The sequence below is a fragment of the Phoca vitulina genome, unplaced genomic scaffold (assembly GCF_004348235.1).
Source record: "Phoca vitulina isolate PV1807 unplaced genomic scaffold, GSC_HSeal_1.0 scaffold20, whole genome shotgun sequence".
In the NCBI taxonomy this organism is placed as follows: Eukaryota; Metazoa; Chordata; class Mammalia; order Carnivora; family Phocidae; genus Phoca; species Phoca vitulina.
The window spans coordinates 15,966,155-15,981,045 of record NW_022589723.1 but is presented as its reverse complement, the minus strand read 5'-3'; the positions used below and the strand labels follow the sequence as shown (position 1 = coordinate 15,981,045).

At 39.3% G+C, this 14,891-nt stretch overlaps 1 protein-coding gene across 2 annotated transcripts in view; it reads right to left on the bottom strand.

Annotated features, from left to right (window-relative positions):
- Positions 1-14,891, bottom strand: part of SLC12A1 (solute carrier family 12 member 1) — an 85,812-nt gene that overhangs the window by 23,684 nt on the left and 47,237 nt on the right. For both annotated transcript variants that reach the window (XM_032417447.1, XM_032417448.1), the window contains exons 17-19: positions 10,802-10,942; positions 8,186-8,292; positions 4,176-4,258 (exon numbers count right to left, since the gene is read on the bottom strand). In XM_032417447.1, coding sequence (XP_032273338.1) covers positions 4,176-4,258; positions 8,186-8,292; positions 10,802-10,942 — 331 coding nt within the window. The remainder of the gene's footprint in view (positions 1-4,175; positions 4,259-8,185; positions 8,293-10,801; positions 10,943-14,891) is intronic.

Genomic DNA, 14,891 nt, shown 5'->3' with positions numbered 1-14,891 from the left:
GCACGTTCTTTATGTATTTGTATAACACTGTTTTTTATTTACCCTAGATAATTGGTACTTATAATTATTTTATTAGCATCCAACTGTATTTTTCCTTTCTTGACTAAGAAGCAGAAAGATTTCAAACATCAAAGTTGATATAAATTGGATACATCCCTTGGGAAATTAAAAGGGGATGCAGTTCACTGCCAGGATTCTTTCAGAAATACTACAAAATTTGCTTGCTGTATCGCCTTACAGGACTAAACTGATGGTGCCATTTTGGCGGATGGAGCAGTAAAGGTGGGAGCAATATTTTCCAGCTACATCACATCTTTTGGCTTGAAGAGATCAACATAACGTACAAAGCAAACGGGTAATCTAAATACAAACTGTATTTTGTATTCTCATTTTTTAGATGGGAAAACATTATAGCACAAAAGGCAACAAAGTTAAAGCAAAATGTAGAAAGTTAGCAACGAACAGATCTCTTAATATTAGATTTTTGTAATTGTCCTTAACGTCGTGTCTAACTTATCATAGACAGGCACACCTCCCCCCCCTCCCCAGAGGAATTGTTCCATTCCCATATCTCAGATTTCACTTTGGCTCTCCTTATCTTAGTCATTGTTCTCTCTAGATCTCCTTCTTAAAAGATAGAATAGCGGTTTCAAACAGACATAGGTTTGAATCTTACTTCTACCAATTGCTAGCCTTGTGAATCTTGGGTAAACCTCAATTTATTAGCTGTAAAATGGGGACAAAGATAGTGCTTTCTCCATAGGGTAGTTGGGATGACAAGTGTTATATGTGAACATGAAGCATAGACAGGGCACATAATAAATGCTCAAAAATGGTTAAGGGCACCTGGCTGGGCACAGAGCATGCGACTCTTGATCCTGGCGTTGTGAGTTCAACTCCATGTTGGGCATGGAGCCTACTTTAAAAAAATGTTAGCTGTTGTTGCTGCTAATGTATTAAGTTCTACTAGAAAGAACTATAAATTAATCATGAACACTGAATGGGAATTAGTATATCCATCTGGAGATGTAAAATGTCCATAAAAGAGAATAGGGGCATAAAAAAAGAAGCCTAAAGGCACCAGACTATCCTCTTTGCTACAATTTTGCACAGGATAGACTCTCACTTTTATTTTTTAAATCTCTTCCCACATAGTCATAGAGTATTCATATCAGACAGTGGTCCCCTAGCCTATATAAGCGCTTAATCTCCAATGTCGTCTTCTTTCTCCTCCCTTACAACACACCAGCGTGGCTGCATCAGGAAGGTCACCTCATCTTCTCACACTGCCTCTGCTATGATGGAGACAACCCTACATGGCCAAATAGCATCTGGACCATCAGGCACCGGCACTCTCGGATCTCTTGCAGGCTTTTCCTTTCTGCTGAACAGATCCAGCAAAATCCTGAGCCTCCTCTACCTGGAGACCAAATGCTGCTAGACAAAAACTGGACAACTAGCAAGACTGCTCCATCTTCAAAGAGAACTGAGAGCACTGTGCACAATCTTCCTCAATCTACCACTCCACTCTTTCAAATCTGCATACCTCATAATTAATCCTTACCTCTTTTGCTCTAATATTAGAAGATGAAGCTTTTTTTTTTTTTTTCGTGTTTCAAGCCCCTGCTTTCATCCACACCCTTCTCTTGATTCATCCTGTTCCTCCAGAATCTTACTCCATAGGTCATCCTTTTTTTTTTTTTTTTTACCTCCACCTTCAATCGCCCGTATTCTCTTAGGCCCATTTCCTCAGTCTGAAAACATCCCCCTCTCTTCCATTCTAAGGTTGATGGGTCTTCCTATGGTAAATCTCCTCAATCTCATTCCTCCCCACTGCATCCAAACTTCTCAAAGTGGTGGGTCACACCCATATTCTCTGCTTCATCATTTCATATTTTGTGTTCAGCCCACTGCAATCTGGATCCTGTCAGCACCGCTCTACAGATACTCGTCTCACTAAGATTATCAATTATCAATTGCCTTGTCAATTGCATTTCATTCACAATCTTACTGGTATTTCCTGCTATATTTGACAATAGTGATGATTCTTATTTGAGCACCATGCTCCCATGGCTTCCATGACACCACAGATTGCTGGTTCCTTTACCTTTCTGAACACTCCTTTCTGTTCCTTCTTTGGGGCTCTTACCCTGTGTCTTAGGGCTCTTGACTAGATGCACCTTTGGATTATTTTTTCCAGTGTCGTTGTTTCAATTGTTACCTGATCTATGATGTCTTCTGTATCAGTCCACTCGGCTTTTGCCATAACACATACCAAAGACTGGGTGCTTAAACAACAGACATTTATTCTCTCACAGTTCCGGAGACTAGAAGTCCAAGATCAAGGTGTTGGCAGGGTGGTTTCATTCTGAAGCCTCATTCCTTGGATTGTAGACAGTTGTCTTTTCCCTTTCCTCTGTGCTTGTCTGTGTCTTAATCTCTTTTCATAACGACACCAGCCATATTGGATTAAGGCCCACCCTAGTGATCTTATTTTATCTGACTTACTTCTTAAAAGACCTTGTCTCCAAATACAGTCACATTCTGAGGTTAGGACTTCACCATAGAATTCATAGAAAATAGTTTGGCCCATAACATCTCCTAAATCTGCATCTCCAGCTCACACTTCTTTAAGACCAGGACTGTCTAACTGCCTATTGGATATTTCTGGTAGAATTTCCCATAAGAGATTATTTAAACCTATTCTTCCTCTGTGTTTCCCATTTCCACAGGCAGCACCACCATTCATGTAGTCAGCCAAGGGGTCTTTTTCATTCCTCCCTTTCCCATATCCCACACATCCAACCAACCCCCACATGTTGCTCTCTCTGCCTCCAAAGTACTCCTGTCCTTTCCTCTCCATCCCTGGCTCTAGTTCAGGCTGTCGCCTTCTCTGCCTTTGATTATCATAAAAATCTTTTTGATTTTTGATTTGTCTCCCTGTTTCCATTCTAGTCCCCTTTGAGTCCATGTCCCCTCACTTAAAACTCTTCAGTGGTTCCTCATTGTCCGCAGAATATGCCCACACTTTTTAATGCGGCAAATGAGGCTTTTAAAATTAGGATCTTATATCAGCAGCCTCAAATTTCACTATTGTCTGTTCATACTTTCTACTTCAGTAACATGAATCTACTCTGGGTAGCCCATATAATCCATTCTTCCATAATCTCATGTATTCATACCTTTGCTGATGCTCTCCTCTTTGTCAGGAATGTTGTTCCCCAAACTCTCTCATTTCTCTCTTGCCCAACATTGCCTAGTTAACTCTAATCATCTCTAGGGTAATTTCCTCCAGAAAGACTTCTTGGAGTCAGATGCCCTTCTCTCTTTCCCATAATACTCTATTGATATGCTTATTAGCACATGAATGATATACCCATTCCCATTTCTAGGCTGTGAGTCTCTTGAGGATATAGACTTTTATTAGCCTTGGTTTACCCAGCACTGTCATTTACACCATACCTGGTGCACAAGAGACACCTAAAAAAATAGCCCTTTCTTTTAGTGTCAGTCATCAGTGGACTCTATTTTGAAGTTCATCTAAAGAAATAAGTCACGAATGAGTGCCCTGTCCTAATGGTTCAATGACTCTTTAGATGTGTCCTTTATTTCATACAGAAGAGCGTATGTTTAAACTCTTAAGATTAAACAAGTGTACTAAATCCTCTATAGGGAAAAGCAGAATCACTAATCTGAATTAGGGTTTCTGCCTTGGACTTAGATTAGTGATTCACAGCATGATACATTCAAACTAATTTCCATGTTAGTTGCAAACCAGATCACAGACTCTTAAAAAACAAAATACATGGTTTTTCAAGGAAAGAATTAATCTTCATTTTCTCGAACATCTTGCAGAAATTAATTTGGCAGTTATTTTACCAAAGGTATTTATTTTCAGTGATGCTGGCTTTGTAGTTTGGTGATAAGAAGAATAATTTATGACTGCCCTGGGTTATTCTATATTTCTGTTTAGCAGGACAAAGGCCTTTTGTGTTAGCAATGGGGAAAGCCCTGGGAAAGTGGACACACTTCAGGTCAGCACAAGAATAAGTAAGCTCCATCACTGGGGTTTTGTCTGTGTTGTACACTGCTCTATCCCCAGCACCTAGAAAAAGGCCAGGGCATGGAGTAGGTGCTCAATAAATATTTGTTGGTTGAATAAAGAAAGTACATACCTTGCACTTGAAGAACCTGAGAGATGTCAAACCCTTGGCTGATTCTGACTATGACCACACCAATCTCAAAGTCAAACGCATCACTGAAAGTGGAAGCAAAGTAGTTAGTGATTTAAAAGACTCCTTTAATCCTGAGGATTTGTACTAATAATAAGAGATCCTAAGATTCTCAATGCTAAGATTTTAACGTAACTAAACTATGAAAATTCACTTTAGAATATAGCCAAGAGCTGATGCTGCTTCTGTTAGTTTGTTTTTCTCCTTTTCTTCTTTTTAAAAATGTATTCTGGATAAAGGTAACTAAGTCACTTACTCTGGAACCAATTTTTTCAAATAATACTGTCACCTAGAATTTTGATTAAGAGCTTGTCACATACTTTTAAAATAACTGTTTCTTTTCTAATGTAAGCACATATTTAGAACAGAGAGTTTCCAGGCTACAAAGACTCTTTGAAATTATGAGCCAAATCCCTACTTATTGAGAAAGAATCCTACAGCATTTCTGACATCAAGTTCCTGATTAAAAATATCTCTGGTTCCTCCAAAGAACTTTCACCATTGACTCTGGGCAGACCATTTGAAGCAATGCTTTTTCATGGCAATCCTGTGTCATTAAAGTTGGCTGTTGCCTTCTCTACACTCAACCCAACAGAATTAGATTCTCTAGAAGGAAAAGAAAGGCTCTCTTTCTTTTATGTCTGTTCTTGTAGAATATTTTTTTTCTCTGCTCCTAAATATGGGGCAAACCAATTAGTACTTTGAATTTATTTAAAATTTTCTCCTTGGAGGTTCCTTTGTTCAGTCTCGAATGGATCTAAAGCCTAGCACCCTTCCCACTGAACGTGACCCTCTACCAGAAATAATGCAGCTTGTGATTGTCTTAACCATAGGCACACAAGTTTCTAATAGCCAAAGTGAACCTGAATTTTCAAATAATGATATAAACAAATTCAGTGTAATATGAACATCCATTCAACATTCAAACCATAAGTGATCGTCACCAAGCAACATAGACCCATTCTAGCAAAAGTTGCTAGAAAATAAATTCCCGAGAAATCTTGTTTCTAATTGTCCTTGATTATAAAAAGTAGACAATGTGTTCCACAAAAAATATTTGGATCTTGTGTTAGGCAGAATAATTTCAAACCCCCCAAAGACCTCCACATTCTCATTCCTGGAACCTGTGAATATGTCACCTTACATGGTAAAAGGAACTTTGCAGATATGATTAAGTTAGGGGCCTTGAGATGAGGAGATTAATTTAGGTTATCTGTCAGGGCCCAGTGTCATCACCAGGCTCCTTAAAGAGCATTTGGGAAGCAGGAGAGGAGGTCAGAGTAATAATAAGGATTTGACCCTGCAGGAGCTTTGAAGATGGAGGAAGTGGGCCATGAGCAGTGGGCTGCCTCTAGAACTTAGAAAAGGCAAGGCTAGGGATTCTCTCCTAGAGCTTCCAAAAGAGGATAGAGCCTAGCCCACACCTTGATTTTAGCCCAGTGAATTAGGGTCAGATTTTTAGCCCACACGTCTGTAGGCTATGAAATTTGTAGAGTTTTAAACCACTAAGTTAGAGGTAATTTTTTTTTTACAACAGCCAATGAAAATTAATACATATTCTAATTAAAGTTAAACCATATGTAAGCATATTCTAAACATTTAAAATCTTTTATTCAAAGAAAAATGATAAAATACTATACTATTGTAATAATATCCTTCTGTTAACAATAATACCATGCTTTAAGTCATAAAAAAAAAAAAAATCAGAAAGAGAAAATATAATACAATGTGGATATATGATTGTCTTCCTTCTATGTTGACCTCACTGCTATGGCAGTAAAGTCATCACAAGCTGAACTGAGTTTTATACTAGTACAAATTTGAGCCACCTTAACATTGAACTTTACTACCGAGGAGACCAATTATTAATTTGGTATAAAAGCCAGAAGTCTCCTTGGCCTAATATTACTGGGTTTGATTATTTTGGTCCCTTTGAGTTCCTAGAATGTTTGGGATGGTGGGGAGGTTGGAAGATGACCCCAGATAATTTTGTATCAACTAATGGATGCTTAATGACTGAAGGTTTACATATGTCTTCCTGTTTGCTCCAACCCTTTTCTTCCGAAGATGAAGATGAAATTTCTTTCCTCTCCACCCCTTTATTCCCTTCCTCCCCCCGCCCCCCACCCCGGGGTAAAGATGAGATTTTACTGAAGAATCTGGATTATGGAGAGCGGATCTGATCTGTTTCCAAGAATGGTCAGCAACGGACTGTGATTCTAAATATATCAAAATGCTGGTTGCTGAGCTTGGTAAAATTCTGACCCTGAGCACCTGCTTTGGCCTTAACCTACTGAACTCAGGGCACCAGCAGGGGCCACATGGCAGCAGGTGGCATCCAGGCTTCATACCTTTGGGAAACACAATTTGGGAGAATGCATTTAATACACAGGTTCTCTATGTTAGGAAGATTATCAAGTGAATTTCTGTTTGGTCAGTAATGCATATAAATTTCAGAAGATGAAAATGATCTTCTTATACTTTTCAATAAACTAATACTAGAATGCTTTTGTAATGTTCCCCAAGTCTCCCCCAGATAATGATAAATATGATGCTCGCTCTAGCAGGGGCCAGCAACCCAGCCTGGTATAAGAAGCACTATGTATGTATATGCTTGTTTTGAAGGGGTAAGGCTTTCTTTCCTGTGTATTACAGATTTTTAAAGTGCAGCCAGATTTCATGGGGCACAGTCTCTGCCCTGAGGTATGGAATCAGAGCAAAGCCAGACTCCAGACAGGAACTCTTCCATTTTCAGAGCTGTTGACAAAAGATGGCTGTTAGCATAGCTAACATTGCCCCCCGGTGAGACAAATCTGGTTAAATATTTTTAAGCCTGGAAGAAAGGCTCAGTTTTCAAGAATGGTGACTGAAGACACTCTGAGACTTTCCATATGGGAAGAATTTGTTTTCTCTTATTCAGAAGAAGGAAACAAGCCAGATAATACTTGGGCTTTACACGTACTTTTGGGGGCAGCAGAGCATTGTGGTCATGAGTCTAAACTCGCAATTCAATTGTCCTGGAGGGCAATTCCGGCTCTGTCACAACACTGTCATCCTCAGCAGGTTACTTAATTTTTAACATCTGTATCTCTACTTATAAAACGGGAAAAGTATTAGTACTACAAAGGCTTTTTGGGAGAATTAAACGGGATAATTCATGTCGAGGACACGAGCCTGCGACCTGCTAGTCTTTTCGGGACTATCATTATTGCCCTTGTCCCAAGACTTCCCCAATCTTTAGATATGAGATGTCACATTCCATTTAAAACTCACTTTTTGTTTTTGTTTTTGTTTTTTTAAAGATTTTTATTTATTTATTTGACAGAGAGAGACACAGCGAGAGAGGGAACACAAGCAGGGGGAGTGGGAGAGGGAGAAAAAGGCTTCCCACTGAGCAGGGAGCCCGATGCGGGGCTCCATCCCAGGACCCTGGACTCATGACCTGAGCCGAAGGCAGACGCTTAATGACTGAGCCACCCAGGCGCCCCTCACTTTTTGTTCTTAAACCAACACAGAGGCACTGATACATGACAGCCTCATGGCAGCAAAGGGGGAGCCGAGGCTCTGGGGTAATAAACTCCTGATCCAAGGCTCAGGAGAAGACAGTGACTGAACTGGGCACACCAGCCAACCCAAGTTCCCTGGTGTTCTGAAAGACCATTTCCTTCCTCACCTAGCTGTCCTTTGCTCTTCATCTTGTGAATAGGTTTCAAGATTTTAACCCTTACTATTTACCTTTTTCTTTGACATCGAGTTCCCTCCACCCTGCCTCCTCAGACACTACGATCCCATGCAGTTCTACTGGCGGCAGTGTTTTTTCACTTTGGTAGAGAATTCAGGGTACCAGGGGAATGTCTTCTTCTCAGGCAATTTAATCTGGTACAACAACCTGTTATGTACTGCCCTGGTTAGTGCTTTGTAAACAAGAACACGTCCCAAAAGCCATCACTTACTGTATGATTCCCACATAGTTCTCAATCTCTGTCAAGGGAGCTTTCCTCCAGTTTTTTTTATATCCAATCACCAGAGTGTTTGGTTTCATTCTTCCTAAGCCCGAGGCCTAAACAGAGGAGATAAACACATGGGCAATCCTTTCCATACCAGGAAACTACCACTGCAAATGAAAAATAATGTCCACAAGAGCACTGGAGTAATGTCCTGAAGATTTCTGAAGATGAGATTACATTTTAGTGCATGTCCTTCATGCCCGTACCCAAGCATAAAATAGAAAGATTAGTTCTAAATCATCTCAGCCATAAATGGATTTTAGATGACAGAAATGTAGCTTTTCTAAATTAGCAGTCATTTGCATGTCTTCTGACACACTCATTAAAATGGTTCAATAATTTAAAATCAAGTGAGGGTCGGCTTAACCGTTGGTGTGCATGTTGTAACTTAGTGGTTCAAAGCTCATTTCCACCTGTTTTATCCATAATGCCACTAGCAATAAAATCCATGTTTGGAAAATGCTTAGATGCAAGGATCACTGAAACTTCGCCTTGTATCATTTCATGAAGAGTAAGTGAGCTATGTCTCCAGGACCTAATCCTCTTGCAGGACAGTATCGTGAATAGTCATCTTCCACTTCAGGTTTCACTCTCCCCCATTAGATGGCGGGATATGGCTTCCAGTTAATTAAACTTCACTCAGCAATATCATTGAGCACCTATTAATTGCAAAGTGTTATGGTAGGTGCTGTGGAAGAGCAGTGAGGCATATTCTTTGGCCCTAAAGAGCTTAGAATAATGTGAAGGAGGCAAGATATACAGAGATAATTATAATTCAAGTGCACATGCAGTAGGAACTCATATGGAAGCATAAAGGAAGAAACCTTGAGTTCCAGCTGTGGATTCATGGCTGGCTTCAAGGGAGAGGTGACATCTGCTCCAGATCTTACAGATTGGTGAGAGGTTGACAAGCATAGAAAGGAGAGCAGTGGGAGTGAAAGAAGGACACTCTGGGTCACAAGAAGAGTGAAACCAGTGATCAGAGTGGGACATGTTGAAGGGGGCAGTAGCAAGCAGGAGGAGATGGGCATCGATGGGAGGGCTCCTGCCCCCACATTTGTTGTGTTTCTCCTAGAATTGTACAGGTAGCAGGACAACTCCTTGAGCTCTCATTTGGTGCTCGGCAGGATGGAGCTCAACTTTTTTGTGACTATAGTTTGGGGATGTGGTCATTCGTACCATTAATTCTTAGATGCAAAGGAGGCTTTATCCAAAATGGTGTAACGACCCCAGTGTTTCCCTTTAATACTGCCCTGTCCTGCCCTTTTGTCCTGGTCCCTCTGTACTCCACGTTTCTTTGAGCAAATTCGAGTGAACAAGCTTTCTGCATTGTTAAATTATTTTTACATTTTCTTCCAGATTCATATAACAATTGTTTTCCAGACCTGTCTTTTATCTCCCTGCTTATTCCATGTCAGTCCACCCATTCCTCACTGAAAATTTTATTTACCAATCTTTTGTGATAATTTTACCTGAAATGTGTAACTTTCTCAACATATTTCACCAAAGAGCTACTGAAAAGTAACTCGCTACAAAAAAAGTCAGCCTCTTAAAATGGCATCTATTTACATGACCTAGCAAATTCATAACAGATGAAAAGATGCTCATTGGGGGTAATAGGTCTTTCAGAAATGGTTTCTCTGCGTGTGCAGCTACTTTGCAAGAGTTCTTCAGGAATATTAGAGACAGGAATGCACCAAGTACTCTTAATCCCCAAAATACTACAGTTTAATCAATTTTTTCTTTCCAGCCTGCATAAGCATCAGAGTTACTGGACGCCGTCCTGAATTTTGACACTCCTGGAAGTGGTAACTCTGAAAGTGAATACATAACTTGGTTATATGTAGAATCAGGGCTTTCCAACCACATTAAAGCCAAAATGATTAGAAAGCCAAGCCCTACAGTTTCTGAGGGTCTCCTTGGATTGTTTTAAGGATACTTCACCATTCTAAGTTATGATCAGAAAGATTCTATGTACTTGTTATGGAAGGGGAGGAAAAAGGAAAGAATAAGGAAGAAAAGAACTGTAGGTTTTAGCGTGGAGCCACAGAGATTATTACATTTTATTCAACATTCTGGAAATAATTTAGGGGGATAGGGAGATCTTACGCCCAGATCCCCATGCCTTTATTTAGTCGAATCTAGCAGCTTGCCCTCACGCCATTTGCAGAAGAAAAAAGGAGCAGAATGCCTGACTTGAGTATTGCTATATGCAGTATGAGATGCAAAAATAGTTTGAAGTTTTAATAGGATCCTGAATGTCGTCAACCATCAGAACAGATTTGCATTTCAATAAGTGTGGGGACAGAATGTATGCTGGTGGCCAAAGGCAACCTCATTTTCCATTTCCAGCCTATCACCCATAGTTCATTGTAATAGACCCTCTCTGCTTTTGTTTTAGCTTTGCCTCTCCTCAGGAATTCGAAATGAATTCCTTAACCATCCGCATTGGTCTCCGAGGCTGTGCTGCGTAACTGGAGCCGTTCACTAGGGGGGCTTCATCAACAGGGGGGTGCTAATTGTCTTTTGCCTCCATGCTCATCCCTTCAGCGCCGGCCTTACCTGAAGGAGACTTCGGACACCATCTCTGAAACAATCTGCCGCCACTGCAGCATAAAAAGCCTTGATTTTGTTCTTTATAAGCCAGGCTTGCTTTTTTGCCATGCCACTGTTCATCTCTTTAACACACAGCTTGCGAGGTCCCTGGATGACACGATGAAATATTGGTTAGAAGCCCTGCTTTTACCCATCGCGCTGCTGTTGTTTTCTAAGGGACAAAAATAGACAGCAATGCCCCCAACGAGTTAAGAAATGAGAAAGGGGAAAACACCTCACTAGACAGGGTTCACGCAGATGCAACCTCTTGGAGTGAGCCTATGTTGCTCCCGTCATTCCCTTGCCGCCCAGAATGTCCAGGTGCATTAACACCTGCTCCATTAACTGCCTCATGCCAAAGGAAGAAAGAGCCAAGGGCATCATAGCACAGGAAAAAAATACTGAAAATGTGACTGAAGAAATTCAGGATGAATACACAACCAGCCTTTGACTCAACAGCAAGAGGAATGTTTAGGAATACTACAGAAATCTCAGCTAGAGCCCAATTTGAAGAAATGGACCAAGCTCTTGGGAGCCAGAACATGGTGGGTTGTAAGTCCTGCCATGAACTACCACATCTTGACAATTCTATTAGGCCCATTCATTGCTTTTTGTGTGTGGTGTGTGGTAAAAACACCCTTGCATCACTTTTCCCTGTGTAATGTTGACTTACTCCTATCCAAATAAATTAAGATTTCCCTCTCACTCAAGGAATTTGGTGGGAACAGAGGTTCACACACCTACGGCATAAGAAGAATAGGAGAGCTTAAGAGAGAAGGAGGCAGGTGTTATGGTGGTAGATGAAACGGCTTATAATTTTAAGACTTGAGTTCTGGAAACTCATTTTAACGAAACTTTTGATTCTTTTCCTTCTTCCCTAAAGGTCCAAGCTAGCTCTTTTCTTTGCAATTTTCAAATCAAACCCAAAAAGTGTTTCTCATGATCTGTAATATGGCTGATAAGGTACAAATCTACTATTTTCCTAGGAAAATTCTTTCAACTCATGGAGAGATTAGGTATGTTGTTGAATTGTCTTAGATTTCATACAAGCCACCTGAGATCTTGATGAAATGCAGTGTGTAGGTCTGGAATGAGGCTTAAGATTCTGCATTTCTAACAAACCCCCAGGTGGCATGGATGCTGCTAGTCCTCAGGCCATGCTTAGAGTCACAGTCTTAGAGGGTCTTAGATGGGAGAGAAAGGGCTTGAGATGTATGAGAAAGATGCCAGGCTTTGTGGTCTGCAGAACTGGTTTCAAATCTAAGTTTGGCCATTTCGGAAGTGACTGATTATTTCTGAGCTCGGACAGATTTTTCTGAAAACAGGGATAAATTCTCTATCCTGCAAGGTTGCTTTGAATAGCATTGATAAAGTGCCTAGTCTGATGTCTGGAAGATAGAGGGAATTAATCCAAAGTTGGATGATTTTTATTATCTTAAATGAGTGCTTACAACCTCTTTGAAGTCCCAGACCTATTTTCACCACCATGTTTGCTCTATGACAGAGTGCTGAACTGGAAGCCAGAGCACTGGGTGTAAATCTGGCTCTCACACTGACTGGCTGATGCCCCGGTGCCATGTGTCCTTTCTTGGTGTGGGTTCTACAGCTACAAAAATAAGGGAATTGTCTAGTTCATCACTGTCCAGTATGATAGGCCTTATCCATTTGCTGTTGAGCATTTGAAATGTGTCTGGTCCACATTGAGATGTACTGGAAAGGGAAAATAAACACTGGATTTTGCAGCCTTAGGATGGGAAAAAAAAGGAATGTAAAATATCTCATTATTATTTTTATAGTGTGCATATTGAAATAATAACATTTAGGATGCATAACATTAAATAAAATCTATTAAAATTAACTATTCTTATCTCCTTTTACTTTTTCCAATGGCTACTAGAAAATTTTAAATTACATATGGGACACATATTATATTGCTATTCCATAATACTAGATGATCTCTGTGGTCACTTCCATCTTAATATTCTACGTGCTTGTTTTTACCAGCATATTTTCTAGAACTTGCCAACTTTTCAAAAGACTTTTCAAAAACAGTTTGGATGACTTATGTTAGTTAAAAAACAAGAGCCTTCAATGAAGATGGGGTAGGTCAAGTTATAGGGGACAGTAGTTATTAAACCAGAAGACCTAACCTAAAGAAACGTATGTCATTATGGATCAAATTTTTCTCAGGGTTCTAGAATGTCAATGCATTTTGGACCATCAGTTCTCCTTGGGCATTCTAGACTCTGTCAACTGCAAAGAAAGAAGAAATATTTTATCCAGGGAAGGCAATGGTAACCCTGAGACGGAAGAATAACCAACAGCTAGAAAAGGTATTGGGCCATCAGTGTATTGAGTTGTACCACAGTGACTATGATCCCCTGGGGGAAGTGGCATTTACTTAAATAAATACAGTCTAATGTAGGTCTATTATTGCTACAAAAATCCAGATTAAGCATTAATTGTGACAGAAAGATTTACTTTAATGCCTAAATTTGCCATATTGAGAAGTCATAAAAATATTTCAGGCAGAATCTCTTTTTGCTAAAAGCGATTATATTTTTGTAGCGCACTTATTAATGTGAGGCAAGGCTGCAATACAAATGTGGTAGGGAAAAACAAACTAACAAAGAGGGAAGACATACTGGAATATAATTATTCAACATTCAAATAATATCATAGTTACCAAAACGGATTTTACCACTCAATTGAAATATTATAGAGATTAGCTCAATGAGGATCCAAAATATGAATGCCTAAATTAATTCACGATTTAAACAAAGAAGCTCTAAAAATCTTGTATATATTATAACTTTGACATTGATTGAGAAAAGGGTAAAGAAATTCTAATTATTTAGTCTGGAGAAGTAGTTGATGTGATGCTACTTCAAATAAATGAATATTATGAAAAGAATTCCAGTATCATTAGGATCAAATAGAGAAATTTGGGCCAAAAGCAATGTTCTTTCCAGCTTTCATTTTTCAAGACACTGAGAGTCTTACTGCTCTGTCTTTGCTTTCATTGTCGCTCTGGTTGGAATGGTGGGAAAGAGAATTTTTCCTTTCTGATTTGGTCCATATTTCATCTCACCCTGTGCCTAGTGCCCATTCATAGGTCATTTCATTTTTCCTGTGCTGGGCCATGTCACTATCTTATGCACATCGTGACAGAGACTCGATGGCTAAAGAAGAATAGATGCATCTATAAAAATGTATCACCTTGGTGGTTGTGAACATTGAGATTAAGAAGAGGTTGAAGATAGAAGGAAAAAAAATGAGAATTTTAGTTTCCCCTGGTTTGTCTGTGCTTAAACAGTCCAGGAGTTGGTTGCGTTCCCTGAGTTTTCTGAAGAGCATCTTTGAATTCAAATAGAGCTTTAGGTTTTATTAAGATATTTTATAAATATAGATATTTTATAATATTTTATAAATTTTAAGAAAAAAGAGAAAGGGACACAGTAAGGGTGAAATTTTGTTAAAAGGGGATCTACATGAGGAAGCTGGTCAAAAACTATCTGTCATCTCCTTTACCGTGAGAGGGAAGAACAGGACAATCAAGGTTTAAAGGGTGTGAAAGAGTAGGAAACATTAATCAAAATAGATCTACATCTTGGTACACGTAGGTGAAATGAGTAGAAGAATAGCAATAAACCTCAGATAACATTGCCTTTGGAGAGGGAGAGAGCCATGAGCAAAGTGGTTATAACAGGGACTTGAGCGATGATGGTTTATTCCATTTTAAAAGTGAGTAGGAACATCTGTGACAAAAATGTTAACAGTCATTAATTACAATAAGTAGAATATGGGTGTCATTTAATTTTATATAGTTTAATCATATGAAATTGCCAGTGTTCCACAGTTTTGACCCACAAAAATGTAAATTTCATGATTTGACCTAATATTCTTCTTAATGTTTCAAAATAAAAAAATAGAAGCAATCTAAAAAAAAACTTTATTTTTTTAGCCACCAGGAAAACAAAATGTACTTAATAAAAGATGCCACTGCACACTTGAAAGACTTTTGCAATTTTAAGACAAACAACATTTAGAAAAGAGG